This window comes from Pan paniscus, chromosome 20 (genome assembly GCF_029289425.2).
Source record: "Pan paniscus chromosome 20, NHGRI_mPanPan1-v2.0_pri, whole genome shotgun sequence".
NCBI lineage: Eukaryota > Metazoa > Chordata > Mammalia > Primates > Hominidae > Pan > Pan paniscus.
The window spans coordinates 44,812,684-44,839,742 of record NC_073269.2 but is presented as its reverse complement, the minus strand read 5'-3'; the positions used below and the strand labels follow the sequence as shown (position 1 = coordinate 44,839,742).

The 27,059-nt window shown below is 50.9% G+C and overlaps 1 protein-coding gene and 1 long non-coding RNA gene across 4 annotated transcripts in view; one reads left to right on the top strand and one right to left on the bottom strand.

Annotated features, from left to right (window-relative positions):
• RYR1 (ryanodine receptor 1) overlaps nucleotides 1–27,059 on the bottom strand; it is a 157,842-nt gene that overhangs the window by 42,799 nt on the left and 87,984 nt on the right. The window contains exons 68-88 of one of the 2 annotated variants that reach the window (XM_034945507.3): nucleotides 23,478–23,565; nucleotides 23,284–23,376; nucleotides 22,664–22,678; nucleotides 21,088–21,258; nucleotides 19,540–19,599; nucleotides 18,808–18,945; nucleotides 18,173–18,285; nucleotides 17,897–17,993; nucleotides 17,536–17,642; nucleotides 14,026–14,077; nucleotides 13,831–13,896; nucleotides 11,749–11,848; nucleotides 11,348–11,427; nucleotides 11,176–11,252; nucleotides 10,498–10,571; nucleotides 9,803–9,820; nucleotides 8,610–8,690; nucleotides 3,577–3,665; nucleotides 3,352–3,480; nucleotides 3,137–3,241; nucleotides 475–556 (exon numbers count right to left, since the gene is read on the bottom strand). In XM_034945507.3, the coding sequence (XP_034801398.1) occupies nucleotides 475–556; nucleotides 3,137–3,241; nucleotides 3,352–3,480; nucleotides 3,577–3,665; nucleotides 8,610–8,690; nucleotides 9,803–9,820; nucleotides 10,498–10,571; nucleotides 11,176–11,252; nucleotides 11,348–11,427; nucleotides 11,749–11,848; nucleotides 13,831–13,896; nucleotides 14,026–14,077; nucleotides 17,536–17,642; nucleotides 17,897–17,993; nucleotides 18,173–18,285; nucleotides 18,808–18,945; nucleotides 19,540–19,599; nucleotides 21,088–21,258; nucleotides 22,664–22,678; nucleotides 23,284–23,376; nucleotides 23,478–23,565 (1,835 nt within the window). The remainder of the gene's footprint in view (nucleotides 1–474; nucleotides 557–3,136; nucleotides 3,242–3,351; nucleotides 3,481–3,576; nucleotides 3,666–8,609; nucleotides 8,691–9,802; nucleotides 9,821–10,497; nucleotides 10,572–11,175; nucleotides 11,253–11,347; nucleotides 11,428–11,748; nucleotides 11,849–13,830; nucleotides 13,897–14,025; nucleotides 14,078–17,535; nucleotides 17,643–17,896; nucleotides 17,994–18,172; nucleotides 18,286–18,807; nucleotides 18,946–19,539; nucleotides 19,600–21,087; nucleotides 21,259–22,663; nucleotides 22,679–23,283; nucleotides 23,377–23,477; nucleotides 23,566–27,059) is intronic. The other variant, XM_034945508.3, reaches the window with a different exon arrangement.
• On the top strand, nucleotides 18,141–27,017 carry LOC129394760 (uncharacterized). Of its 2 annotated transcripts, XR_008622121.2 has the most exons (3): nucleotides 18,141–18,270; nucleotides 18,817–19,037; nucleotides 24,891–27,017. It is a non-coding gene; the product is annotated as an uncharacterized LOC129394760 (long non-coding RNA). The 2 variants fall into 2 exon arrangements; XR_010110776.1 differs by lacking the exons at nucleotides 18,141–18,270; nucleotides 24,891–27,017 and adding an exon at nucleotides 19,525–22,381 and having other exon boundaries at nucleotides 18,918–19,037.

Sequence of the window (27,059 nt, the reverse complement as noted above, 5' to 3'; positions counted from 1 at the left end):
ATCTTGATGTTTAAAGGGAAACTTCTGATTTTTTTTTTTTTTTTTTTTGAGCTGGAGTTTTGCTTTTGTCACCCAGGCTGGAGTGCAATGGCGTGATCTCGGCTCACTGTAATTTCTGCCTCCCAGGTTCAAGCAATTCTCCTCCCTCAGCCTCCTGAGTAGCTGAGATTACAGGCACATGCTACCACGCCGGACTAATTTTTGTATTTTTAGTAGAGATGGGTTTTCACCATGTTGGCCGGGCTGGTCTCAAACTCCTGACTTCAGGTGATCTTCCCACCTCGGCCTCCCAAAGTGCTGGGATTACAGGTGTAGCCACCGCATCTGGCCTATTATGGCTTCTTCAGCAACCCATGGATCCTGACACGATGTCAGATGGGGTTGAGGATTAGGGTCTCCCGGGTCTCAGGGGGCCATTCTCAGGCTTCTCTGAACCTCTTTACTGTTCCCTCACCCTCACTCCTGGGTGTTTACCTTCTAGTAGCGACAGCAACATCACCACCATGTCCTTCTGCAGATCCAGCAGCTCCTTCAGCAGCTCGATCTGGCTTGAGTCCTAGAGATCCCAGCTCGGTGAGGGCTGGTCTCAGCATACACCTCCCCCACCTCTGTTGCTTCTCCCCTCCTCACCTACCCAGCAGGGCCTAAACCCCTGTTTTCTCCCCTCTTACCTCCGAGGGGACCCGAGTCCAGACATGTTCCTCGGAAGCAGGGGAAGGGGCAGAGAGACAAGATTGTGGGGGTGGGGTTGGCACTTGGGGGAAGGGCTCGATAGGTGATGGGTAGTGGGACGGCTGGCAGACAAGGAGGACTGAGAGGCTTGCGGGGCAGACATTTGGGGCAGAGAGAGACAGAGACAGACAGAGATAAACACTGGGGACAGAGACCCAGGTCTAGGAAGGGATGTGAGCCCAGCACTGTGCCTGGCCTACGGTGGGCTTGACAGATGTATGTTGAATATAATGTGTGATGGCAAGAGTGGGACTCTGGGTTCAGGAGGAAGGCTGCAGTGACAGCCATGTGCTTTCTGGTAAGCCGTCTGCGGGGAACATAGGGCCACAGTGTAGGGCCCATAGAAACCTCCAATACAAAGTTTTGCCTCATGGCCCCTATTTATGTTAGGTTGAGTCACATAAAATTGCCAACATGTGATCACTTTTGGCTCACAAAGTGGTAATTTCTTTTTTTTTTGAGACAGAGTTTTGCTCTTGTTGCCCAGGCCAGAATGTAATGGCGCAATCTCGGCTCACCGCAACTTCTGCCTCCCAGGTTCAAGCAATTCCCCTGCCTCAGCCCTCCTAGTAGCTGGGATTACAGGCACACACCCCCAAGCCCGGCTAATATTTTTGTGTGTATTTTTAGTAGAGACAGGGTTTCACCATGTTGGCCAGACTGGTCTCGAACTCCTGACCTCAGGTGATCCGCCCGCCTAGGGCTCCCAGAGTGCCGGGATTACAGGCATGAGCCACCGTGCCAGATCCAAAGTGGTAATTTCATATGGTTCCACCAAATAAAATGGAGAGGGGAGGAGATGATACCAGATAAATGGGATGTAAGGATCTTTTGCTCCCATGCTAGTTCTATCAGTTGTTGATTCCAATCCTAATGTATTTCCACAATTCCAAAGCTCTGCATTCTGGGCCTAAGGTCCCGACACTCCTAATCTCAAGATCTTACAGTGGGTGGGCGCCTGTGGTTTGTGCCTACCCATGATTCAGTCCCCCTCCTCTCTTTACAATCCCTCAATTTTCACCTGCGGTGTCCCCCATCCCACAGTCAGAGCATATGGGGCTAACCCTACCTCCTGGTTCTATAGGTGGGTATATGACCAGGCCTGGCCAGTCAGAGCTTTCTTTCCTAAGCCTATGATGATTGGTTCAGGGATGGACATGTGACCCAATAGGCTAGTCAGAGAGAATCTCAGGTTTTTTTTTTTTCTTGGAGCTTTCAGGAAAGAGGAGATCTCTTCCCTCTAGGGCTGTTAAGAAGTAGAGTGGATAGGAGCCTGAGGCACCATTTTTTCCAGCCCAGGGAGACAGCCTGCTTGCAAATGCAGTCAAAGAGGAGGCAGTTCTGCTGACATCACTCTAAGCCCTGGATCTGTAATATGAACTGATAAATTCTTTATTTTTCTTAAGCCACCACTTTGCACTGGATTTCTAGCTTTTGCAACCTAGACTAGATGGTGGCGGATGAATTAGCCCTGCAGGATTTGGAATTCTACATGATGATACCAACATTCTCTAGAATTTTAGGATACCAACAGCACAACTTCAGCTGCTGTGACACGGAGGAATTGCATTCTAAGTTTAACTCCTTTTAAAAAGTCAGATGACAACGAATTAGGGTTTCTCCCAGCCCCTGGGGCACCTTTGAGCAAATTAGATAAAAAGGCGTCCCCTAAAACACTTCCTGTAGGGAAGTTATAACATGCTGGATGCTTTACTGCCATCTGCTGGAAAACTAAACTATTGTAATAAATACACCATTATGTGTAGGATGTGAATGCTCTCAGAGATCGTGCCTTTGTGCAGTGCACAACCTGCGGAACAGTATATGGCAGCCTTGAATATAGTTACCAGACAGAAGCAGAGCAAATGGATTAAGTGTTCGTGAGACATTGGCAAGGCTGCAAAGGGGTGAGGGAAAGAGGAACAAGGATTATGGAAATGGAAGATGGTGCTCAACAGGGACCTTACATCATGAATGCCTGATATGGGTGTCATCTGCCGCAAGTAAGATAAAGAAGCAAAACATTTCCTCAGCCCCAGGCTCTAATCTAGAAACCAGCCCCATCCTAGCCCAAGGACTGTCCACATCTGCGAGGACTCATCAGAGAGAAAAACAGCAATCAATCACAGAGGAGCTCCGGCCATTGGGGCGAGGCCAACACGTCAGACCAATGGAAGCGTGGATGTAAAACCAGCTGATTGGTGGGGAGGGAGGGGCAGAGGAGGAGGCGGGGTCATGCAGACAGCCAATCCAGAAAGAGGATGGATTTGGCCACTGAGAGGGAACCAGTCTGGAACATGCCGGGAGCACTCGGGTGACAAACTGATCAAAGGGGCAAGACTTGGAAATGGACCACTTGGGGGACGCCCAGAAGCAGGTGGATGGAGACCAGAGGGGCTCGAACCTGAGCGAGCTTCATCATCATGTGGGCGAACACGTGCAGGAATCCCACCACTGCGTCCCATAGGCGACTGTGCGCCAGGCTCTGCTGGTTCCCGGTGCAGGGACCCTGGGAGGCAGAGCGCCGTGTGAGCGGGAAGGGAATCCCCAAGAAGGGATCAGGGATCGCGATGCGGGACCCCCTCCCTTCCCACTCCTGCCCCAGGGGGAGCGCCCTACCTGGATGTACTCAGTGAGGCTGTTGAACACCTGCTTAGCCACCGACATGGCTTTGGAGAAGTTCCTCTTGCCCTGCTCTTCAATGACATCCTTGCCCGAGTAGTACCAGTAGAAGTCGCTGATGGATTCCTGGTGGGGGCGGGTAGGGTGTGAGGGGGTGCTGGGGCCGACCATGGCCCTGCAGCCCCCGACCCAAGTCACACCTGAACCGTCTCACGTCCTCACCTGCAGCCGCAGGAGGTAGTCCACAGTGCAAATGATGATGTTAATAGTGGTCGTGTTCCCTGTCTGTGTCCGTAGGTAGTTCTGGAAATCTGGGGAGATGAAAAGTCATTTATCCAGCACCTCCCATGTGCTAGGGGAGATGAACAGTGGGTCATTTATTCATTTATGCAATACTCATGTGTTGAGTTCCTATTGTATGCCAGAAAGCATATCATCATCAATTTATTTAATAACTATCAAGTACTTACTATGTGACAGAGAAAGATGGATGATCATTTATTCATTTGTCTAAAAATACTGGCCGGGTGGCTCACGCCTGTAATCCCAGCACTTTGGGAGGCCCAGGCAGGCAGATCACCTGAGGTCAGGAGTTTGAGACCAGCCTGACCAACATGGTGAAACCCTGTCTCTACTAAAAATACAAAAATTAGCTGGGTGTGCTGGTGGGCACCTGCAATCCTAACTACTTGGGAGGCTGAGGCAGGAGAATCGCTTCAACCCCAGAGGCAGAGGTTGCAGTGAGTGGAGATCTCACCATTGCAGTCCAGCCTGGGCAACAAGATGGAAACCCCGTCTCAAAAATAAATAAATAAATAAATAAATAAATAATTTTAAAATAGGCCGGGAGCAGTGGCTCACACCTGTAATCCCAGCACTTTGGGAGGCCCAGGTGGGTGGATCACTTGAGGTCAGGAGTTTGAGACCAGCCTGGCCAACATGGTGAAATCCCATCTCTACTAAAAAAAATACAAAATTAGCCGGGTGTGGTGGCATGTGCCTGTAATCCCAGCTACCTGGGAGGCTGAGGCAGGAGAATTGCTTGAACCCGGAAGGCAGAGGTTGCAGTGAGCCTAGATCATGCCACTGCAATCCAGCTTGGGCAACAAGAGTGAAACTCCGTCTCAAAAAATAAATAAATATAAAAAAATAAAATATAAATATTATTGAGGGCCTGCTATGTGTCAAATGTGGTGGAGCGTCATTTATTCATTCAGTTTTTTCCAACAAATTTGTATATTGACCACCAACTATGTAGCAGGGAGAAATAGAGATTCAGTTCCTCGTTAGTTTCCGAACAATTTTATCAAATTCCTAATATGTGCTGGGGATATTCATGCATTTATCCAACAAATATTTATTGAGCACCTACTAAAGGCCAGGGAACATATGGATTGGTCACTTGTTCATTTATTCAACATATTTTATTGAGTGTATACTACATCCTCACGAGATTAAGATTGTCACATCCTCTTTGCTACAACAAATTTGTTGCGTTCTTACTATGTGTCATGCAGTATTCTAGGCTCTGGGGATACAGTAGTAAAAAAAAAAACAGTCCCCGGCCTTGGGGGGGATTTTTTTTTTTTTTTTTGACAAGGTCTCCTTCTGTTGCCTAGGTTGGAGTACTGTGGCATGATCATACCTCACTGCAGCCTTGACCTCCTGGGTTCAAGTGGTCCTCCCACCTCAGCCTCCCAGGTAGCTGGAACTATAGGTGTGAGCCACCACATCCGGCCAATTTTTAATTTTTTTGTTGAGACCAGCCCAGGCTGGTCTCAAACTCCTGGCCTCAAGCAACCCTCCTACCTTGACCTCCCATAGTGCTGGGATTACAGACATGAGCTGTATGTCCAGCCCCTGCCCTTGTGAAGTTTATATTCTTGTGCAGTAATTTTTTAATCTTTTCTGACTGCAATCTATGGTAGGAAATCCTTTTTTTTTTTGAGATACAGTCTTGCTCTGTCGCCCAGGCTGGAGTGCAGTGGCATGATCTCAGTTCACTGCAAACTCTGCCTCCCAGGTTCAAGCAATTCTCCTGCCTCAGCCTCCTGAGTAGCTGGGATTACAGGCATGCGCCACCACGCCCGGCTAATTTTTTTGCATTTTTAGTAGAGACAGGGTTTCACCATATTGGACAGGCTGGTCTCCAACTCCTGACCTTGTGATCCACCTGCCTCGGCCTCCCAAAGTGCTGGGATTACAGGCGTAAGCCACCACACCTGGCTAATTTTTTTGCATTTTTAGTAGAGACAGGGTTTCACCATATTGGACAGGCTGGTCTCCAACTCCTGACCTTGTGATCCACCTGCCTCGGCCTCCCAAAGTGCTGGGATTACAGGCGTAAGCCACCACACCCAGCCGAGGAAATCCTTTTTACATTGAGATCTGATACATGTGTTAAATCTGAAATTATATTCACCTATTCCCGAAAGAGAAGTTTCACATTGCCTTACTCTGTGCCATGCATTCTGTTCTTTTCTGTCCTGTACTGCTCTAGTTAACTACAAAAGAAGAAACGTGTGCTTCTCATCCTCTCAACCTTGGCTGCACATCAGGACAACTAGGAGGCTTTTAAAAACCCCAGTGCTCAGGCCCAACCCCAGATCAATTAAATTAGAACCTGTAAAGGCAAAACCTGGGCTTAAGTCTCTTTTAAAGCTCCCCAGGCATGCCAGTGTACAATTACAATGAGAACCTCTGCGTGAAACTGATTCATGAACGTCTGTCTGATGGGTTGGTTCCCACTATTTAAAAAACATTGTTCTGTGAAAGCAAACTGTTAAAGCTGAGTGATGGGTAGTTGGAGGTTTATTATACTGTAGTATATGATTGGAGGTTTATTATACTGTAGTATATGATTGGAGGTTTATTATACTGTAGTATATGATTTTTTTTTTTTTTTTTTGGTAGAGACAGGGTCTCCTTATGTTGCCCAGACTTGTCTTGAACTCCTGGGCTCAAGTGATCCTCCTGCCTCAGCCTCCTAAAGTGCTGGGATTACAGGCATGAGCCACAGTGCCCAGCCAAGTCTTTTTAAATGCTTATAGCAACATCATGTTGCACGGGAAGGTTTTAACAGCCCCTGAAAGTATTTTCGCCCCCAGTTTTTCTTTCCCCTTAACTTTTTTACAGTCAGTTCACAATTGCTGTATCAGGTTGGCTCAACAGAAGGCCCATTTTGCCTAGTTTCATGACATAGACAAAGCATACTCAAATATTCAAAATTTTATAAGCAAAGGTACAGGTTTTCCCATCAACCCTGCTTTCTAACTCCTTTATTTGTGTTAATTTAAATTGTTAAATTAAATTGTGTTAATTTAAATTGGGCTATATGCAAAAATAAAAGATACACAGCTCCTGTAAAAAAATTCTGGCAACTGACAACACCTGTTATAGACATGTGCAAATAAGTGAGAGACAAACCTTTTGTCTGCTTTGAATAGCACTGACTCCTCAAGACATGCAAGGGGTCTGAGATTTGAAAGATATTTCAAATATCTATTTGATTAGGCCATGAATTTAGGCAGAGGACTGGGTTGCAAATATGTTGGGAGACAGCAATCCCTTTCATAACAACATTCTCATTTTCAAAACTTCATATTCCTGAGGAATAAAATTTATTTTAAACCCAAAGACTGATTCCATCTTAGTTAAAATTAAAGAATGAAAATCTTAGTCCCGGCTGGGTATAGTGGCTCACACCTGTAATCCCAGCATTTTAGGAGGCCAAGGCAGGAGGATTGCTTGAATCCAGGAGTTTGAGATCCCCTGGGCAACACAGTGAGATCTCATCTCTACAAAAAATAAAAAACTTAGCCAGACATGGTGATGCATGCCTGTAGTCCTGGATACTCGGGAGGCTGAGGGGTGGATCACTTGAGCCCAGGAGGCAGAGGTTGCAGCGAGCTGTGATCACACCACTGCACTCCAGTCTGGGCGACAAGAGTGAGACTCTGTCTAAAAAAAAAAAAAAAAAGAAAAAATCTTAGTCCCATGGCACAAAAGTATTTAATAAACCTTGAAAAACTGGTTGTGGACACAAGAGCTTTTGAAAATTCAAGACAAAGAGATCATGCTTTATCCTTTGTTGAAAGAAAAAGAATGAAGATTAAAGATATTTACAAATCAGTTACCTTAAAGAGCACTAACCGAGTGGGTGAAGGTTCTATGGAAGTAAGGTTACTAATTACTCCAATTCTTGTCATGAAAGTTAATTTCCGGGTAGTCTGTGGTTTCCTAATCATCTGCTAAAGGTTATAACCACAATCTTGAGACTGTACATGTTTGTTATAGGAAATGGCATTGGGTAGAATGTTTTTTGTGCAGAATTTTGACTGTTCTGTAAAGTTGTAAGCTAGGTTTGCTGCATGAGACTGTATTTCTCATCATTGATGTTGTGTAATTAATTTGCTGTCATCCTCAATCTTGTTAAATTGGCTGAACCACAACAAAACAAAACTCTTGCTTAAGATAGGAAAGAATCTGTAGGCCTTTGTACAGATCTTTCCTCTGCAAAGATTTTATAAGCAAAATAAACAAGTGATTCTAATAGATTTATTGTTAAATGCCAGGCAGTTTTTCCTTTAGGTCTTTTCTGGACCTGAAGTACAGAAATCCACCACGTGTATAGAACTTTGGCAGCCACTGCAGAATGCCTGTGGGAAAATAGCATGTGACAAATTGTCTATTTGGGCAAATTGATTTTTGGCCAAATTGGTTTTTGGCAGGTTGCTTTTGGGGATTGGACTGGCCAGAGGAGATGAAGGGGAAGCAAAGTGGCTAGATTCCAGAAATTCCAGAAAGGTTTTTTTTTGAGATGGAGTTTTGCTCTGTTGCCCAGGCTGGAGTGCAATGGTGCAATCTTGGCTCACTGCAACCTCCATCTCATGGGTTCAAGCGATTCTCCTGCCTCAGCCTCCTGAGTAGCTGGGACTACAAGCATGTGCCACCACGCCCTGCTATTTTTTTTATATTTTTAGTAGAGACGGGGTTTCACCATGTTGGCCAGGCTGGTCTCGAACTCCTGACCTCAGGAGATCCACCAGCCTTTGCCTCCCAAAGTGCTGGGATTATAGGCCTGAGTCACTGCGCCCGGCCTCCAGAGAGATTTTGAAAGCTAGGTGGATTGACACTGGCTGGAGAGTGGCCATCATTGACAGGGGGAGGAGGAGGGGTGGAAACTAACTCAGTCAACCCTTCCGTACCAGCCCCAAACCTCGGCTTCCCCTCCACCCCACACCCCTCCTCCTCACCATTATTGTGCCCCTCACAGAGCAATTGTAGGAATCGGAACAGGTCTTGTGTGAATTCATCATCCGCCATGACCTTCTCTCCTAGGTGGAAGGGAGGGGACAGGGCCCAGGAGGGGTCAGATGTGCCAAGACACAGCGCACACATGCACAAGGCCCATGCACACTGCACGCGCATGCACAAAGCATGGGGGTGCTGGGAGGAGCAGCTGCCACTCCAAAGACACTGTGAGGGCCATGGGCATCCATGACGCCAGGCGGTCTTGACCTCAGAGCCCATGACATCAGCAGACGGAGACCCAAGGGGCCCTGAGTCATGAAGCTGGAGCCTCAAGTGTCTTTCTACATCAGTGCCCTCTGATGTCACCACTTGTGTTACGTTCGGGAGAGTCTGCTGACCTAGCAGACATTCAGGCAGCTGGTAATGCCCTCAGCCCCCCTTCAGACCGTGGAGGTTAATGGATTATGGGGGTTTGGGTCACCTTCACACAAAGGCTCTGGGCAGGGGAAGATTGGGCTGGGAGGGATAAGGGATGGGGATTGAAAGCCAGCCAATTGGCCCAGATGCCTTGAAAGCAGCCAATCCAGGAGTAGCACAGGGGAGGCGTGTAAACAAGGGCCAATCAGAATGGGCATCTGAAAGAAGCAAATCATGGTGGGCGGTAGGGGAGGAGGCTAGACCGCAAATGGGCCAACCAGAGCAGGCGCAGAGGAGGCAGGCGCAGAGGAGGCAGGCGCACACCAATCAGAGTGGATGCCGGAGGCAACCAATTCGGTTGGTGGATGGGAAACGCTGACTGACCAATCTGAGGTCGGGGTGCAGAGAGCAGAGTAGGTGGGAGTGGGGATCACTCCACACCGGGACTGCGAATCTGGGTCTGGAAGTCCGACAATATCTAGCTGGAAAGAGATCTTTACCATGTTCTCTAGCTTCTGCTTCACACCTGGGGAAAGTGAAGCTTAGGGAAGGTAAGAGACTTGTTCACAGGCCCATGTATTCTCAGTGGCTGATCTGGGACCTGAATCATGCTCCCCAGACTCCTGATCTCCAGGTTTTGCACTGGCAGGGCGTACCTGCCGAAGGGTCCCTCCCTCCCCTCCACGTCCCAGATCCTCAGCTCCTAGGTGGAGGGGTGGACGGGGTTAGGAGGGGTGGGTGACAGCAGCACAGCACGGGGGTGGGCTGGGGGAATTACCGTTCTGGCGATTGATGACTGGGGCAGCCAACAGGATGGGAGGAGGAAGCAGGAGAAAAGAGAGAAAAAGAGAGGGAGACAGACCGCAAACACACACAATGACAGTCAGGGACAAAGACACAGAAAGACACACACAGAGAGAGGAACAACCCACAGAGAGAAAGGCAGAGTGATAAGGAGACAGAAGGAAATGGATTAGCAGGGAAGAGGGTAGGAAATGAGGGTAAAAGCAGAGGGAATGAAAGAAGAGGATGGAGAGGGAGAGAGAGAGATGAAGACATAGAGGTAGAAAGGCAGGAGCGAGGATCCGGGTAGAAAGGTTAGACACGTCACAACACGGCAAAGAGGAGACGCGATTAACCCGGATTAGGGACATTAATAAGAGAACAGCAACCAGGGCGTGACATTTGGGGCACGTGGAGGGTGGGGTCCATGTAGTGATGGGTGAGAACACAAGACAGAATGACTTCTGGTGGCGGAGGGGCAGAGGTGGGTGGTGGACATGGGGAGGGAGACCCCAGGGGGATGGAGGGGGTGGGACTGGGGGACCACAGCACAGGGAGGGACCCGAGGGAGCCCTTGGGAACCAGTGTCTTGGAGGAAGGGAGCTCTGGGCAATGGCGGGTGGGGGTGGGGTGGGAGGAATCCCAAAGGAAGATGTCTCAGGGGGTGGGAAGCCCAAGGGAGGGCCTCACCAGTGCCATCCTCATTCACCATGCCCAGCCCCTCGGCCTTGTTCTGTCTCTCAAAGGCATTGAGATCCAGGACGCTGAGGAAAAGAAAGGAAAGATAGGGGGTATGTGATGAAGCCTCTGCCCTCCTCTCTCCCAGGGCCTGGCAGCTCCCCACCATGGTAGCCTGGAGAGCCACAGTAAACCATGTATGCGCTGAAATCAAGAGGAAGTAGAAATGAAGAGTTGGCAGAAGCTAGGACATATGGTTGGGCCAGGATGAACCATGCGCAAGCTGAAATAATGAGGAACCAGAAACCACCCATTTAGCAAAAGCTGCAGAGGGTAGGAAAAGTCAGCCGGCAGCAAGAGGCAAATAAAGGCAGACAACAGTAGAGGCAGATTAATTGGGATCATCAGAGAGCTCCTAAATCTCCCACTGCCAAGTTCCCCTTCAATTCTCAAGTTTTTGGTTCCACTGTCTGGAATTCATAATGCAACTCATTCTTCAAGTCTATGACATTTTGCCTCCCTTATTGTTCTACATTAATTCTTATAATAAATTCCCTGTTATTTGAGCGATTCTGAGTGAGTCTCTTTCCCTGGACTGAAAGAGCAGAATCAGAACTGGAAATGGTACCAGGAGTGGGGTGGCAGTGGCACCAAACACGGCTTAACAAGAAGAGGTCCACTCGAACCTACCTGCATGTTTGCATCAGTGCCTGGATACTCTGGAAGAAGCCAACTTCCTTCTTGTCCTTAAGATAATCCAGCATTTTCTGCAGAGGGGGAGGCAGGGGAGGAGGAACTGGGAGTCACGCAGGAACCTCTCATCCCTCCTTGCCTTCTTCTGAAGTCCCTTTGCCTCTGTTACCTGCTGGACCTCAGCATTGCCTCCATTGAGGATGGAGATGCCCAGCTTCAGGGTGGAGGACACCATGGCACCTGTCTCTCCTGGAGGGAGTGGGAGAAAAAAGATGGTCCACCCAGTTGGAAGGCAGTGTGTTCCACCCACCAGAAAACAGCCATCCCAAGGGATGTGAGAGAAGGGGATTTAAAAGTGTGCCAAGGTGTGCATGCAGGGGTGATCGTGATTGAAGGATGAGTGAGAAATTGCAAGGCAGGTAGGCAAGGGGAAGCTGCAAGGGCTGGGGTGTGCGTGCAAACCACAGGCATCGAGGGGCGGCAAATGGGTCCACAGGGAATGGGTGAGCCAGGAGGAGTGAGGTCAGGATGAGTGCACTCGGAAGAGTCCAGTGCACATGTGAGGGGCACCTTTGCAGGCACTGATCATCTGCAGCACCATCTCGGCCGCCCCCCGGGTGTGCAGCCGTGCTTGCTGGTACAAGAGCCTCTGCTTCTCCATCTCTTTCTCCTGGGAAGGGAGGCAGACCCATGAGGGCAAGTCCAGGCTTTCCAGCCCAGCCTTTCCCCCTCACATTCTCACTTCTGCCCTCCTTGTTCCAGCCACATCCACAACTCACTCCTTCAACCATGAGCTCCCTCCATTCCCTGGGGCTCACACCCTCGATGTATCTCCTGTACCTAGCACGGGGCTAGGCATTAGGCAAGACCTACATAAATCAGAGCTGGGCATGCAGCAGTCTTAACCTGGGCCCATGGGCCTCCAGGCCATCTGTGAACTTGGATGATGAAAAGTTACATTTTTATGTTTTCCGCCCTCTAACAGAAATGTAGCATTTCCTTCCTATATGGATGAAGCCATAAATCACAGTGATATTAGCAGAACCTGTGGCTTTGTCACCAATAAAAATCACAGATGTGGCTGGGCAAGGTGGCTCACGTCTGTAATCCCAGCACTTTGGGAGGCCGAGGCAGGGAGATCACGAGGTCAAGAGGTCAAGACTATCCTGGCTAACACAGTGAAACCCTGCCTCTACTAAAAATACAAAAAATTAGCCGGGCATGGTGGCATGAGCCTGTAGTCCTAGCTACTTGGGAGGCTGAGGCAGGAGAATTGCTTGAACCCGGGAGGTGGAGGTTGCAGTGAGCCGAGATCACGCCACTGCACTCCATCCAGCCTGGGTGACACAGCGAGACTCTGTCTCAAAAAAAAAAAAAAAAATTACAGATGTTTCCATATCACATTATTATTGCTGTATATTCCATATCACATTATTGTTGCAGAATTAGAACCATTTCCTATTCAAATTCTGCTCTTTTGGTCCAGGAAGAGAGACTCACTCACAATGGCTCAAAGATGTCTTTAAATATCAGTTATGTTCATCACTACTTCTCAGTTATAGTAGCTGTTGGATCTACTGCTAGATCTTTTTTTTTTTTTTTTTTGAGATGGAGTCTCGCCCAGGCTGGAGTGCAATGGCGTGATCTCGGCTCACTGCAACTTCCACCTCGTGGGTTCAAGCGATTCTCCTGCCTCAATCTCCTGAGTAGCTGGGATTACAGGTGCCTGCCACCATGCCCAGCTCATTTTTGTATTTTTAGTAGAGATGGGGTTTCACCATGTTGGCCAGGCTGGTCTTGAACTCCTGGCCTCAGGTGATCCACCCGCCTTGGCCTCCCAAAGTGCTGGAATTACAAGGGTGAGCCACTGCGCCCAGCCTTAGATCTTATTTGATAGATTAACAATGTACAAGTATTACTGGATCACAAATTCATTTTTAAAATATTTTGATAGCTATTCAATACTTGTTTCCTCTGCTATGAATTCATTTTATACATTTAAAAACATGATCCTGAGAAAGTCTTCACCAGATGCCAGAAGGGACTCTGGCATAGAAACAGTGAAGAAAACTATGAAGTAAATGCTTGCTAACTGTCTCAATGAATGAATGGATTGGTGAATTGCATGTTTACTAGCTCTTTCTTGCTGCCTGGCCTTGGCATATACTATTCTCCCTACGTAGAACATTTTTCTCTTTTTCTTCAACTGGCAGGCTCCTTTTATCCTTCTGCTCAGAAGTCCCCTCCTCCGAGAAGCCCTCCCTGATACCTTTTCCTGCAGGCTGGGTCAGGCACCTTCTTTGGGCTGCTTTATCCCCCTGAGGTTCCCCCATCTTGGCCCTGACCCCTCTGCCTGTATCCCCATCATCCCAGCCCTGACCCCTCTGCCTGAGCCTCCTCAATCCCAGCCCTGACCCCTCTGCCTGAGCCTCCCCAATTCCAGCCCTGACCCCTCTGCCTGAGCTTCCCCCATGACCATGGTGTACACTCTGTGGTGTTAGTTTGGCGGGTGTATCTGTCTCCCCAGTGGACTGACTTGGTCACTGCTGTGTCCCCAGAGCTTTGCTCTGTGAACACATGCTGAATGAATGGGAGATGACTGCAGTCAGGGTCCCCCATCCCTTCCCTCCAGGACCTCCTGAGCCCACCTACCTCAAAGGAGACCTCAACCTCCTCTTCAGCTTCACCGTTCTCCCCTCCCTCCTCCAGGTGGCAGCTCTGGGGAGGGGGCATCAGTTAAGGGATGAACAAAGCAGACCCCTCCATCCCGCCCCAGCCCTTTTTGTGGACAAGCACTGCAGGTGGGGAGAGGGAAATCTGCCCCAGAAGAGGAGGGTGGGGCCTCACCTTTGCCATGATATCAGCATAGGCCATGTACAGGTAATCCTCGTCCAGTTTGCTGGGGAAGTAAGCAGGGGAGTGGTCAGGACCCGGTGGAGAGGACCCCCATCTTATAAGAGCTTCTGGGCAGGGTGCGGTGGCTCATGCCTGTAATCCCAACACTCTGGGAGGCTGAGGCAGGCAGATCACTTGAGATCAGGAGTCCGAAACCAACCTAGCCAACATGGTGAAACCCCGTCTCTACTAAAAGTACAAAAAATTAGCCGGGTGTGATGGTGCTTGCCTGTAATCCCAGCTACTCGGGAGGCTGAGGCAGGAGAATTGCTTGAACCCGGGAGGCAGAGGTTGCAGTGAGCTGACATTGCGCCACTATACCCCAGCCTGGGTGACAGAGCAAGACTCCATCTCAAAAAAAAAAAAAAAAAAAAAAAAGAAGAGCTTCTGGTTTTCTTTGGAGGGCCAACCCTCCCCATGCTCAGGCTGTGTGACTCAGGTGGCTGGAGTGGCCATTGCCAGGGTGGCTTGTGACAAATGCATGGCCGATGAGGACTTTTATCTGTGTGGCCATGATGACAGGTAAGAAATGGTCATGTTGTCCATGCTGTCCAGTAAAATCCATTCTGGGAGTTGTTTTGTTTGTTTATTTTGTTTTTGAGACAGGGTCTTGCTCTGTTGGCCAAGCTGGAGTGCAGTGGTGCCATCAAGGCTTACTGCAGCCTCAACCTCCCAGGCTCAAGTGATCTCCCACATCAGCCTCCTGAGTAGTTGGGACTACAGGCACATACCAACACACCTGGCTAATTTTTCCATTTTTTTTTGTAGAGACAGGGTCTTGCTATGTTGCCCAGGCTGGTCTCGAACTCCTGGCCTCCCAAAGTACTGGAATTACAGGTGTGAGCCACCGCGCCTGGCCCATTCAGTGAGGTTTGCTGGAGCTAATGGTGGAGGCACTCCCTTTCCACTGGGGATGCTAAAATGGAGTGATGGAAGGCTGGAGCTCCCAGAGCCATCTTGCCACCTGTCAGCTCAATAACAAGTATGGCCAATCCCTTTCTGCTTGGGTCTCCTCTACCATGGCCAACACCTGCTGAGTGTTTACACTAACACCATGTCAGTGCCTGTTCTAGGTGTCTTGTATATATTAACAAACTGACCCTCACAGTCATCCAATTGGGTGGGTATGTTACTAGCCCTATTTTATAGGTGGGGGAACTAAGATACAAAGACCCTTCTCGGCTGGGATTACACAGCTTGCGCTGGGACTCAACTTGGATGGCCAAACTCCAGAGCCATTGCTCTCCCACAGGATGCAAAATGGGATGCTCAAATTCTTCATCACCTTGCAGCCCGAGATGGCCTTATGTCAGAATTTCTGGCCAATGAGATCTGTGTGGAAGCTCACCAGAGAGATAAAGAGACCAAAGAAGGCTGGGCACGGTGGCTCACGCCTGTAATCCCAGCACTTTGGGAGGCTAAGGTGGGCAGATCACCTGAGGTCAGGAGTTTGAGACCAGCCTGGACAACATGGCGAAACCCTGTCTCTACTAAAAATACAAAAAAAAAAAAAAAAAGAGAAAGAAAAAAGAAAAATAGCTGGGCATGGTGGCATGCACCTGTAATCCCAGCTACTCGGAAGGCTGAGGCAGAAGAATCGCTTGAACCCGGGAGGTGGAGATTGCAGTGAGCCAAGGTTGTGCCATTGCACTCCAGCCTGGGCAACAAGAGCAAAACTCCGTCTCAAAAAAAAAAAAAAAAAAAAAAAAACAGAGAGAGAGACCAAAGATCTTGCTAAGGGTGAAGAGTGGGGACCCTTTCTCCTTCTTTCTGCCTGGCATGTGGCCGTGATGCCTAGAAGTGCAGCATCCACCCAGGACTACAGACAAAAGCTAAGAAGGGCAGAGCAGAAAGCTAGAAAGACCCTGGGCCCCTGTCAGTGTCCCTGTGCCACTGCCCAGTCCTGAAGTCTTTAGCTCTTGACTTCACGTTATGTAAGAAAAATAAATCCCTGCCAGGCGCGGTGGCTCATGCCTGTAATCCCAACACTTTGGGAGGCTGAGTGGGGAGGATTGCTTGAGTTCAGGAGTTTGAGACCGGCCTGGGCAACATAGTGAGACCCCCATCTCTACCAAAAAAAAAAAAAAAAATAGCCAGGCATGGAGGCACGTGCCTGTAGTCCCAGCTACTCAGGAGGTTGAGGCAGGAGGATCTCTTGAGCCTGGGGTGATGTGGAGTGGGGGGTCTGAGCTGCAATGAGCTATGATATGACACTGCATTCCAGCCTGGGCAAGAAAGCAAGATCTTCTCAAAAAATAAAAAAGTAGGCCAGGTGCAGTGGCTCACGCCTGTAGTCCCAGCACTTTGAGAGGCCAAGGCGGGAGGATCACTTGAGGTCAGGAGTTTGAGACAAGCATGGCCAACATGGTGAAAGCCCGTCTCTACTAAAAATACAAAAATTAGCTGGGCGTAGTGGTGGGCGCCTGTAATCACACTTGCTTGAACCTGGGAGGCGGAGGTTGCAGTGAGCTGAGATTGTGCCACTGCACTCCAGCCTGGGTGACAGAGCGAGACTCCATCTCAAAAATAAATAAATAAATAAATAAACAAAATGAAAAATAAATCCCTGTGCCTTCATTCCCTTATCCACACAAAGGAGCTGCAATAATCCGTCTCACAGTGTGGCGGTTAAGTGAGAGGATATAGATATCCCCGCTTAGCTTGGTGCCTGACACATAATAAGCATTTGATGAATGGCTGCCTGCTACTGTCAGCAGCAGCGGCAGCAGCTGCGCCATCTGCATCACAATTATTTATTACTAAGCCTGTCATTAGCCTACATGAAGCTTTTGAGGGAATTAGAGAAAACCTCCCCACTACTTCTGTCTGTTGGAAATTTGTCATACATATGGATTTTTTTCATAATATACTGATTTTATTTGAGCAAGACACTTTCTTCTAGAAAAGCCTAGTTAATCTACATTGTCTGTGATACGAACCCCTCAGACATGCCCTTGTGAAGTGTTCAGCCATGCAACGGTGTATGTTGGCTGTGCCTGTCCTAGCAAAGTGACATTTACGTTCCTTTTCTTTTCTTTTTGAGACAGAGTCTTGCTCTGTCGCCCAGGCTGGAGTGCAGTGGTATGATCTCGGCTCACTGCAACCTCCGCCTCCCGGGTTCAAGCGATTCTTCCGCCTCAGCCTCCTGAGTAGATGGGATTACAAGTGCCCACCACCAAGCCTGGCTATTTATTGTATTTTTGTAGAAACGGGGTTTTGTCATATTGGCCAGGCTGGTCTTGAACTCCTGGGCTCAAGTGATTGCCTGCCTCAGCCTCCCAGATTGCTGGGACTACAGGCGTGAGCCACCGTGCCTGACCAGCAAAGTGACATTTAAAGATCCGTCTGTCTTGGGCTCCCCCAGGACCTGGAGGGCCTCTCCTGAGGCACAGGGAAGCTGCTGGGCTGGGGGTGGCCCCAGGACCTTGGGGGCATTTCTGGGGCCCTGGGAAGAGTCTTCACCTCTTTTCCGTCAGGGCAGTGCGGCTGAAGTGCAGGACCAACTGGTGCAGGGGGTCTGGCTTCTTCTCTTCCACCTCTTCCTCCTCCTCCTCCTGCTCCCCAGCTTTCTGGTGGGAGAGGGGAGACTTGGGGAGAGGGTTTCTAGAGTCCCCTCCTGTCACTGCCCCCATGTCCCTGTTGGTCTGGATTTTTTTTCTCTTTTCCCACATCCTGCGCCCTACTTTGGTTCTACTCAAGCCAGGAGCTGGCATTTCTATACCCCTTGATGTGGAGGGCCGACCCCTGGAGGTGTGCCAAGGGTGGCCTCCGCCCCAGCCCTATCCAGCTCGCCCCCCACTCCCCCAGGCGGGCCCCAGCTCACTGAAAGGTCATCTATCATGCGGTCCTCAAAACTGTGGTCTTCAGTCAGGATCCATGCAGCCTTGTAGCTCTCCAGGAACATGTTACATGCCCGGTGCCTGCACGGGAGAGGTGTGACGTCACTGGGACGCGCCCTCCTCCGTGCTTCCCGACCTCCCATGCGCCTGCAGCCCCAACCACCCGCAAGGCCCCATCACGTTGGCCCTCCATTCTCCAGACTCTCCAGCCACCCTTTCTCCGCAGCCCTTCACGCTTCCCTTGTCCCTGGGGGCCTTACGTGGGCAGGTTGTACAGGGGCGTCATACGGAAACAGGCCACGACTGCCCGCCGGCGCTGTTTGGACAAAAGCTTGTGCCACACGGCCTTCTTAGACTTGTAAGGGTGCTCGGTCTGGGGAGGGGATAGCGGGACAGTCACATCCCCAGACCCTGCCCCTCTCACTCCCAGCCCTGGATGAAACTGCCCAGCTGTGCCGAAGTCCATATTCAGGTTAAGACGCACACGGCAGAAGGAAAACCTTGTCTCCACCAACAGAGTCAGGGTCCTGACTCCGCCTCCAGACCTAAGTTTCCATCCTAGGCCAGGTCCCACAGAGCCAGGACCACGACCCAGGCCACGACCAATTCTACGACCCACCCAAGGCCCTGCCCACAAACTCAACGCATCTCCTCTAGGCCCCACCCCTAGACCTAAAGATCTGCCCCTTCCCCGTCCCGCCCCCAGATGCAAGATTAAGCAGCAGACCCCTCCCCCTGATCCATTCTAAGCCTCGCCTTAAACTCGAGGCTCCACCTCCTGCCCTGCCCCAAAACTTAATAGTCATCTCCAGACCCCACCCACATCCTTGAAGCCCCTCCCCCCACCAGGCTCCGCCCAGAGACCCAGTAGAAAGACCCCTCCGACCCCACCCACCTGGTCCAGGTAGTAGAGCACGGCTGACACTTCCTGGACTCTGCGCACGATTTTCTCGGGGTCATCGGCGTCCTCCTCGCGACCCGGGACGCCCCGGTACAGAGCCATCTGCCAGCGCAGAGACGGGGAGCCTTCGACCTGAAGGGAGGAAGGAGGAGTGGCCGGCGTGAGGGACCCTTCCCACAGTGTCCGCCGGATGTCCCCTTTCCGTTTTTGGAAGGACTCAATGGGTGAGTGCATGTTGAGGCCTTTCTTCTTCTTCATCTTTTTGTTTTGAGACGGAGCCTCGCCCCATCACCCAGGCTGGAGTGCAGTGGTGCGATCTCAGCTCACTGCAACCTCTGCCTCCTGGGCTCAAGCGATTCTCCTGCTTCAGCCTCCTGAGTAGCCGGGACTACAGGCACCCGCCATCACACCCGGCTAATTTTGTACTTTTAGTAGAGACGGGATTTCACCATGTTGGCCAGGCTGGTCTCGAACTCCTAACCTCAGGTGATCTGCCCGCCTTGGCCTTCCAAAGTGTTGGGATTACAGGCATGAGCCATTGTGCCTGGCCTAATTGTTGTATTTTTAGTAGAAACATGGTTTCGCCACATTGGCCAGGCTGGTCTCAAACTCCTGACCTTTGAGGTCTTTCTTCAATGCCTGGTCTTTGGTAAATGCGCAAACCTTCGCTAATATTGTGGTTACTTTCTGACTTGCTTCTTTTGCTTGCAGAGGAAGGAGGCATACCTTTCCCTGAAGGTGAAGGTTGTTGTGCAGAAATTCCCGGACCTCCTCATCTGTGTCTTTCTGGGGAGACAGAGCCAGGCTGGGTCACTCTGGAGGTCCCATCCTCCTTCCTGACCCACAACCCTTTCCTTCCAGGCCCAGCACCCCAGGAGCTGAAGAGGTTTTTCTGGGGTGGGGGTGGGGGTCTGAGAGAAACAAAAGGATGCAGAGGTTGACGGGGTCAGAAGGGGTCCTAGAGGGGCCGGAGGGTCACAGTCACCTTGAAGATACAGTAAGGATTCGAGGGGCCTCGTAGAGGTCTGGGAAGAGGCAGAGGGTGACAAGAGGATCTCATCAAAGGTCAAATATGGCCAAAGAGGGATGACTGGGGGGTCAGAGTGGGGCAGGGAGTCTTTGAAGATCAGAAGGGGTCAGCAGAGGTCATGGGGGATCACGTAGGTCAACGGAGTCACTGGTTACACAGGGGCCAAACGGGGCATCAGCAGGGTGGGGGTTCACTGGGGTTCTAGGACGGGGAGCCCTCAAGGACCAAGGTAAGGGGTCCATGGAGCCCTGGAGGGCTCTCTGGGGTCCTGGCAGGACTCAGCAGTCCTGGGAGGTGCCTGAGGTTCTGAGGGAAGGGGTGTCCTGGTGGTAGCAGGGGAGAAGTCGGTGGTCTTTAGGGGTCCAGGGGGTTAGTAGGTTGTCAGGGTGTTGGTGTGGTCCTGGGGGGAGGGCTATAGGGGTCTTGGGGCAGAATCCTGGGAGGGTTCCTTAGAGTCCCTGAAGCTGGAAAGGATCGGAGAGGAGGGAGATTGTCCTTGTTGTCCCACACAAGGGGTAAGTGGGGTCCCGGGAGGCCTCCTTGATATCCCAGCAAGCTTAAGAGGTTCTACAGCCCGGGTATTTTGGTCTCCAGGACAGTTGAGACCTCAGAGGTTTGGGTACAGTCCTGGGCTTGGGGTTCATGGATCCTGGGGAGTTACACAGGGTCGCAGGGCTCCCTGAGCCCCTGAGAGTCTTGGGGGCTTAGTTGGGCTTCAACAGGGCCCAGGTGTCAGCAGGGTCCTGAAGGAAAGGGATGGTGAGCCGAGGGCTCAGCGGGAACCCAGAGGTTCAGTCTTGGCAGGGAGGGAAGGAGGGGTCATGAGGGTCTCAGTAGGTCCCAAGGGGCTTGAAGGGGCCTTGGTGGAGGGTTCCGAGGATCTCAGGGGCTCATCTTGTTGGGGGGACTCTCAGGGTCTCAGCAGGTTTGGCATGGTCCGGTGGGGGGGCAGTGGGGTCCTGCAGTCCTCATGCGGGTCCCAGGGGTCCTAGAGCTTTTCTAGGTTTCAGTGAGGGCTCTTAGGTCTGTGGTGCCCTGGCAATATCTTGAACAGGGTCCTCAGGGCATCCCAGGGGCACAGTGAGTCCTCCGGATCCCGGAAAAGAACTCAGTGGGGTCTGAAGGGAAGGCTCCCAGGGACCTGGGGGGCTCAGTGGCATTGTGGTTGTTCCCTAGGGTCCCAGGGGTTCAGTGGGTGCCGGGCGGCATCCTGGAAGGTTCCGAGGACGGGGCTGGGCAGGCACCAGGGCGTAGCGGGTCTTGGCCAGCGTGATGAGGTCTTGGTCGGTGGGCGCACACATATTCAGGCCGATGGGCAGCATCTTCTTCAGTGTGGCCACGATCAGTGACGTCTGCACAGAGTACCGGTCCCCCCGGCGCTTCTTCTTGGTGCGTTCCTGGTCCGAGCCACCGGACTGTGGGGACACAGGGCTCAGCACCAGCCCAAGCCCCAATCCCATGCCTCAGCCCCAACCCGCGGCCATCATCCACACCCCAGGCCCCAGTCTGGACACCAGGCACTCCCTCCCCAACTGCCGACGACACCTCAATTTCCACCCCAGACTTGCTGACTCTACACTTCAGGCCCGCAGCCGTGACCGGAGACCCTCCAGACCCAAGTCCACAACCCAAATTCCCAGTTTCTTGTTTTTTAAACAAATTTATTTGTAGAGATGGTGTCTTGCCATGTTGCCCAGGCTGGACTTGAACTCTTGGCTTCAAGTGATCCTCCTGCCTCAGCCTCCCAAGTAGCTGGGACTACAGGCACATACCACCATGCTTGCCTGGCTCCAATTTCTAACCCAGGCCCATCCAGATTTTCCCCCGTTCTGGGCCTGTCTCAACTTCTAGCAGTCCTCTTCCAGAATCCCCTAGGAACCCCAGTACAGTACCCCATCCACAGCATGCACAACCCCACACTTCACATCCCAAGACCAAGTTCTCAAGAATGAAACAAAGATGCAGGTCCACAAAGAGTTCAAGCGACAAGAGAAGTTGCAAGAAAAAGACACTGAGAGACTGAAAAAGACAAGGAGACAGGAAGACCAAAGATGCAAGAGACATCCAGAAAGATCTGGAAGCAGAGACACGGGGCACAGAGTCCCACAGCCGTGTTCTGGAGCCTTGGGTGCAGACCCGGGGCCAGGGCCACCCCAGTCACGCCAACGAGAAGCCCTGATGACAAGCTTTTGGGCAGAGCCACATCCACGCCGGCTGGCAACTTTGACCATGACCCCTGTGCCAGGCACTGCTGCAGGCCACACATGCAGCTTCTCCCTGAGTCCTCGCAGAGCCCTGGGGTGGGGGCTGCTGGCTGGATGCCCTCAGAGGCTCAAAAGGATGACCCCAACCAAGGTCACACGGCTAACTATCAAGACAGGATTCTAACCCCAGTCCATACAGTCCAGAGCCCAAGCTTTAAACCACCGCACGGCGAGGGTGCTGCCCCCTCCCCAACCATGCTCCGTGTGCCTCTCCCACCCCCATTACCCTTGACCTCAGCCCACGATGCTTTGGTAAAAGCTGAGAGTTGCTCTTTTTTTCTTTTCTTTTTTTTTTTTTTGGGAACAAAAGTCCAGAAAAAAAAAAGAAAAGAAGAAAAATCAAAGAAGTCAAATTGCCAAAAGCTGAGGGTTGGGATGGGAACGGATGGGGGTGGTGGGGACGGAAGGGAAGGGAAGGAGGATGGGTGGGGGCTGGGAGGGGAGGACGGGGGTGGGGAACAGAAGCAGGGGTTTTCTCGAGGCGGGAGGGTGCAGAGGCTGGGGGAAGAGGGCATTAGCCAAGAGACATGCGGAAGGTCCCAGATGTGGGGCTGACCTGTATATCTCCCGCCTGCTTCACCGGACCGCAGACAGAGACAAGAAGGGTTACCCCAGCCCCGCAGAGAAGCCCAGGCCCAACTCCAAGTTGCCAGCACCCTACCTCCTCTGCCCCACCCGCCATGTATTCTCTAGCTGGGCATTTCCAGGCCTTGGCTCGGGGTGGGGGGTCATTCTCTGGGACCTGAGAAGGGCAGTGCTGAGAAGGATAGGGAGGAAAGCAGGAGATGGGGTAATGGGGAGAGGAAGAAAGAAATGGAAGAGGGGGAAAATGGGGAAGAGGAGGAGGAGGGAGATGGGAGGAGAGAGCGGCTTGGAGAAGAGGAAAATGGAGAGGAGGGAAATGGGAGGAGGGAGAAGATACAGGAGGAGGAAGGAGACAGGGATGAGAGAAGAGGGAGATGGAGAGGAGGAGGGAGATGGGAGGAGGGAGAAGATATAGGAGGAGGAAGGAGCTGGGGAGGAAGGGAGAGGGAGAGGAGGTAAGAGGGGCTGCTCTGAGGACTGCAGGGAATGCGCCCAGGATGGGCTGGCTGGGTGAGGACAGGCCAGGTAGGAAGCCCTAGAGGGTGCTCCCGCCCTCTCTGCCAACTGCTCCTCCCAGAACCAAGCCCCGACCTTAGCCATTTTGCTTTTGTTGTCAGCAGTCAGGAAGGACATGTTGTTGATCTCATTCTGGACCACAAAGTTCTGCTCCTCGCGCTTGAAGTTCTGGTGGGGGAAGCAGTGTTGCAGACCGGACAGGTGAAGGCAGGCGCCTGTGGGCTGCGGCTCCTCTGGTTGTGGGGAGGGCGGTTGGGGTGGGCACTCACGTGGGACTTGGACCAGTAGATGAAGATCTCGCCCACCATCCTGAACAGCTCCTCCGCGCTGGGATTCGGCTCCGTCAGCCACTGCGCCCTGGGGTCAGCGGAGGGGAGGTGAGGGAGGGGGTGGGGATCCCAGGGAAGGGGGCTGCCCAGAGAGAGATCTTGGAGGAGGAGATGGGGACCAGGAGACATCCAGTCAGAGGGATGGGGTTTCTAGGGTCATCTGGCCATTCAGATGAACATTAAAAAATTTTTTTTCTCTGTCTCAGCCTCCCGAGTAGCTGGGACTACAGGGGCCCGACACCACACCAGGCTAATTTTTGTATTTTTAGTAGAGACGGGGTTTCACCATGTTGGGCACGCTGGTCTTGAACTCTTGACCTTACGTGATCCACCCACCTCAGCCTCCCAAAGTGCTGGGATTACAGGTGTGAGCCACTGTGCCCAGCTGAACATTTAAAATTTTTTAACGATCCATTCTCTCTCTTTCTTTCTTTCTTTCTGAGACAGGGTCTCAATCTGTCAGGCTGGAGTACAGTGATGCGATCTCCACTCACTGCAACCTCAACCTCCTAGGCTTAAGTGATCGTCCCACTTCAGCCTCCCTGAGTAGCTGGGACTACAGGTGCACGTCACCACGCCCAGGCCTGGCTAATTTTTTATTTTATTTTTTGTAGCAAGAGGGTCTCCCTAGGTTGTCCAGGCTGGTCTTGAACTCCTGGGCTCAAGAGATCCTCTTTCCCTGACCTCTCAAAGTGCTGGGATTACAGGTGTGAGCCACCTTCCCTGGCCTGACTATTCCTTTTTTAAAAAACTTTGTCTAACCTTTTCATCGAAATACATAAATATAATACATGCATGCAATACATACACACACGATACATACATATGTATTATATAACCTACATATTAAGAAGTATCAACCTGGTGAATTATCACAAATGAACACACTTGTGTAGCCACCACCGAAGTCAAGAAATAGGACATTTCTGGTCCCTGGAAGTACTATCATGGCCCCTCCCAGCCACTCCCCCTTCCTCCTCCTGAAAAATCATCCGTATTCTAACTTCTAGGCTAAAAACTTTTTAAAATTTTTTCTTTCAGCTGGGCGCAGTGGCTCATGCCTGTAATCCAAGCACTTTGGGAGGCTGAGGCGGGCAGATCACGAGGTCAGGAGATCGAGACCATCCTGGCTAACACGGTGAAACCTTGTCTCTACTAAAAAATACAAAAAAATTAGCCGGGTGTGGTGGCAGGCACCTGTGGTCCCAGCTACTCAGGAGGCTGAGGCAGGAGAAGTGAACCCGGGAGGTGGAGCTTGCAGTGAGCAGAGATCGCACCACTGCACTCCAGCCTGGGCGAGACTCCATCTCAAAAAAAAAAAAATTTTTTTTCTTTTTTTCTTTTTTGAGACAGGGTCTCGCTCTGTCGCCCAGGCTGGAGTGCAGTGGTGTGATCTCAGCTCACTGCAACTTCCGCCTCCCAGGTTCCAAGTGATTCTCCTGCCTCAGCCTCCCACTCAGGAGTACTTAGCTGGGACTACAGGTATGCGCCACCACGCCCGGCTAATTTTTGTATTTTCAGTAGAGACAGGGTTTTTCCATGTTGCCCAGGCTGGTCTCAAACTTCTGAGTTTGAGACTGAGTTTGAGTGATCCACTCTCTTTGGCCACCCAAAGTGCTGGGATTACAGTCACGAGCCACTGCACCCAGCATAAAATTTCTTTTTTTTTTGAGACAGGGTCAGAATCTAAGTAGGTTCACATATTTTATTTTATTCATTTACTTGTATTAAAAAAAAAAAAAAACTTATTGAGACAGGGTCTATCTCTGTTGCCCAGGTTGGAGTGCAGCGGTGTGATCATAGCTCACTGTAGCTTTGACCTCCTGGGCTCAAACGATCCTCCCACCTCAGCCTCCCAGTCCCAGCCTGAGGCAAGGACTGCAGGTGTGTCACCATGCCTGACTAATTTTTGTATTTCTTTTCTTTTTTTGTAGAGACAGGGTCTAGCCATGTTGCCTAGGCTGGTCTCAAATTCCTGAGCTCAAGTGATCCTCCCGCCTCAGTCTCTCAAAGTGCTGGGATTACAGTTGTAAGCCACTGCACCTGGCCCCAAACTTATTCTTATCTGCTCGTGAACATTAAACAGATGGTATAATATGTAGTTTATTTCTTGGTTTTCTGGCTTCTTTCATTCCACCTAACATTTGTGAAAGCCAATCACATTGTGCATAGAAACAACTTGTTCACTCCCACTGCCGTGGAGTCTTCTGTTGTATGAATAAACCACAATTTGTTCATATTTACTGACTGAAAAATTGAACTATATCCAACAGCAGAGAATGTCACACGACCACCAAGACAAAAGAGGTGAATCTATACATCTTTTTTTTTTTTTTTTTTTTTTTTTTTGGAGGTGGAGCTTCGCTCTGTTCCTAGGCTGGAGTGCAGTGACACGATCTCAGCTCAGTGCAACCTCTGCCTCCCAGGCTCAGGCGATTCTCCTGCTTCAGCCTCTGGAGTAGCTGGGATTTCAAGCCTGCGTCACTACGCCTGGCTAATTTTTGTATTCATAATAGAGACAGGGTTTCGCCACGTTGGCCAGGCTGGTCTCAAACACCTGACCTCAGGTGATCTGCCCGCCTCAGCCTCCCAAAGTGCTGGGATTACAGGCATGAGCCACCACACCCGGCCTATATGTCTTTCATGGTGTATTGTTGTGTTAAAAAAAAAAAAAAAGCAGCTAAGTGTGGTGGCTCACTTCTGTAATCCCAACACTTTGGGAGGCTGAGGTGGGAGGATCACTTGACCCCGGGAATTCGAGACCAACCTGGGCAACATGGTGAGACCCCATAAAAATACAAGAATTAGCCGAGCATGTTGGTGTGAGCCTAGAATCCCAGCTACTCAGGGGCAGAAGCAGAGGATCGCTTGAACCCAGGAACCGAGGCTGCAGCAAGCCATGATCATGCCACAGCACTCCAGCCTGGGCAACAGAGCGAGACCCTGTCTCAATAAAAAAAAAAAAAAGCAAACTGTTCCTTACAGTGTTGTGCATAGTGACAAAGAAATCGACACAATCTAAATGTCCAGCATTAGGAGAATGATTTAAAAAAAATCACACTGGCCAGCTGCATTGGCTCACAGCTGTAATCCCAGCACTTTGGGAGGCCGAGGCAGGCAGATCATGAGGTCAAGAGTTCAAGACCAGCCTGGCCAACATGGTGAAAATCTGTCTCTACTAAAAATACAAAACTTAGCCGGGCGTGGTGGCATGCACCTGTAATCCTAGCTACTGGGAAGGCTGAGGCAGGAGAATCACTTGAACCCGGGAGGTGGAGGTTACAGTGAGCCGAGATCGCGCCACTGCATTCCAGCCTGGGCAATAAAGCGAGGCTCTGTCTCCAAAAACAAAAACAAACAAAAAAAACCCCAAAAACCAAAAACAAAAAGAAACAAACAAGTGGGCTGGGTGTCATTGGACCAATGTGCTCAAAGCCAGAAGAAACCAGGAGGAAGAGTCAGAAGGTTGGTGGGGCCAGAGCATTGGAAGAAGTTTCTAGCCAGTCAGGAGGCGGAGATCAG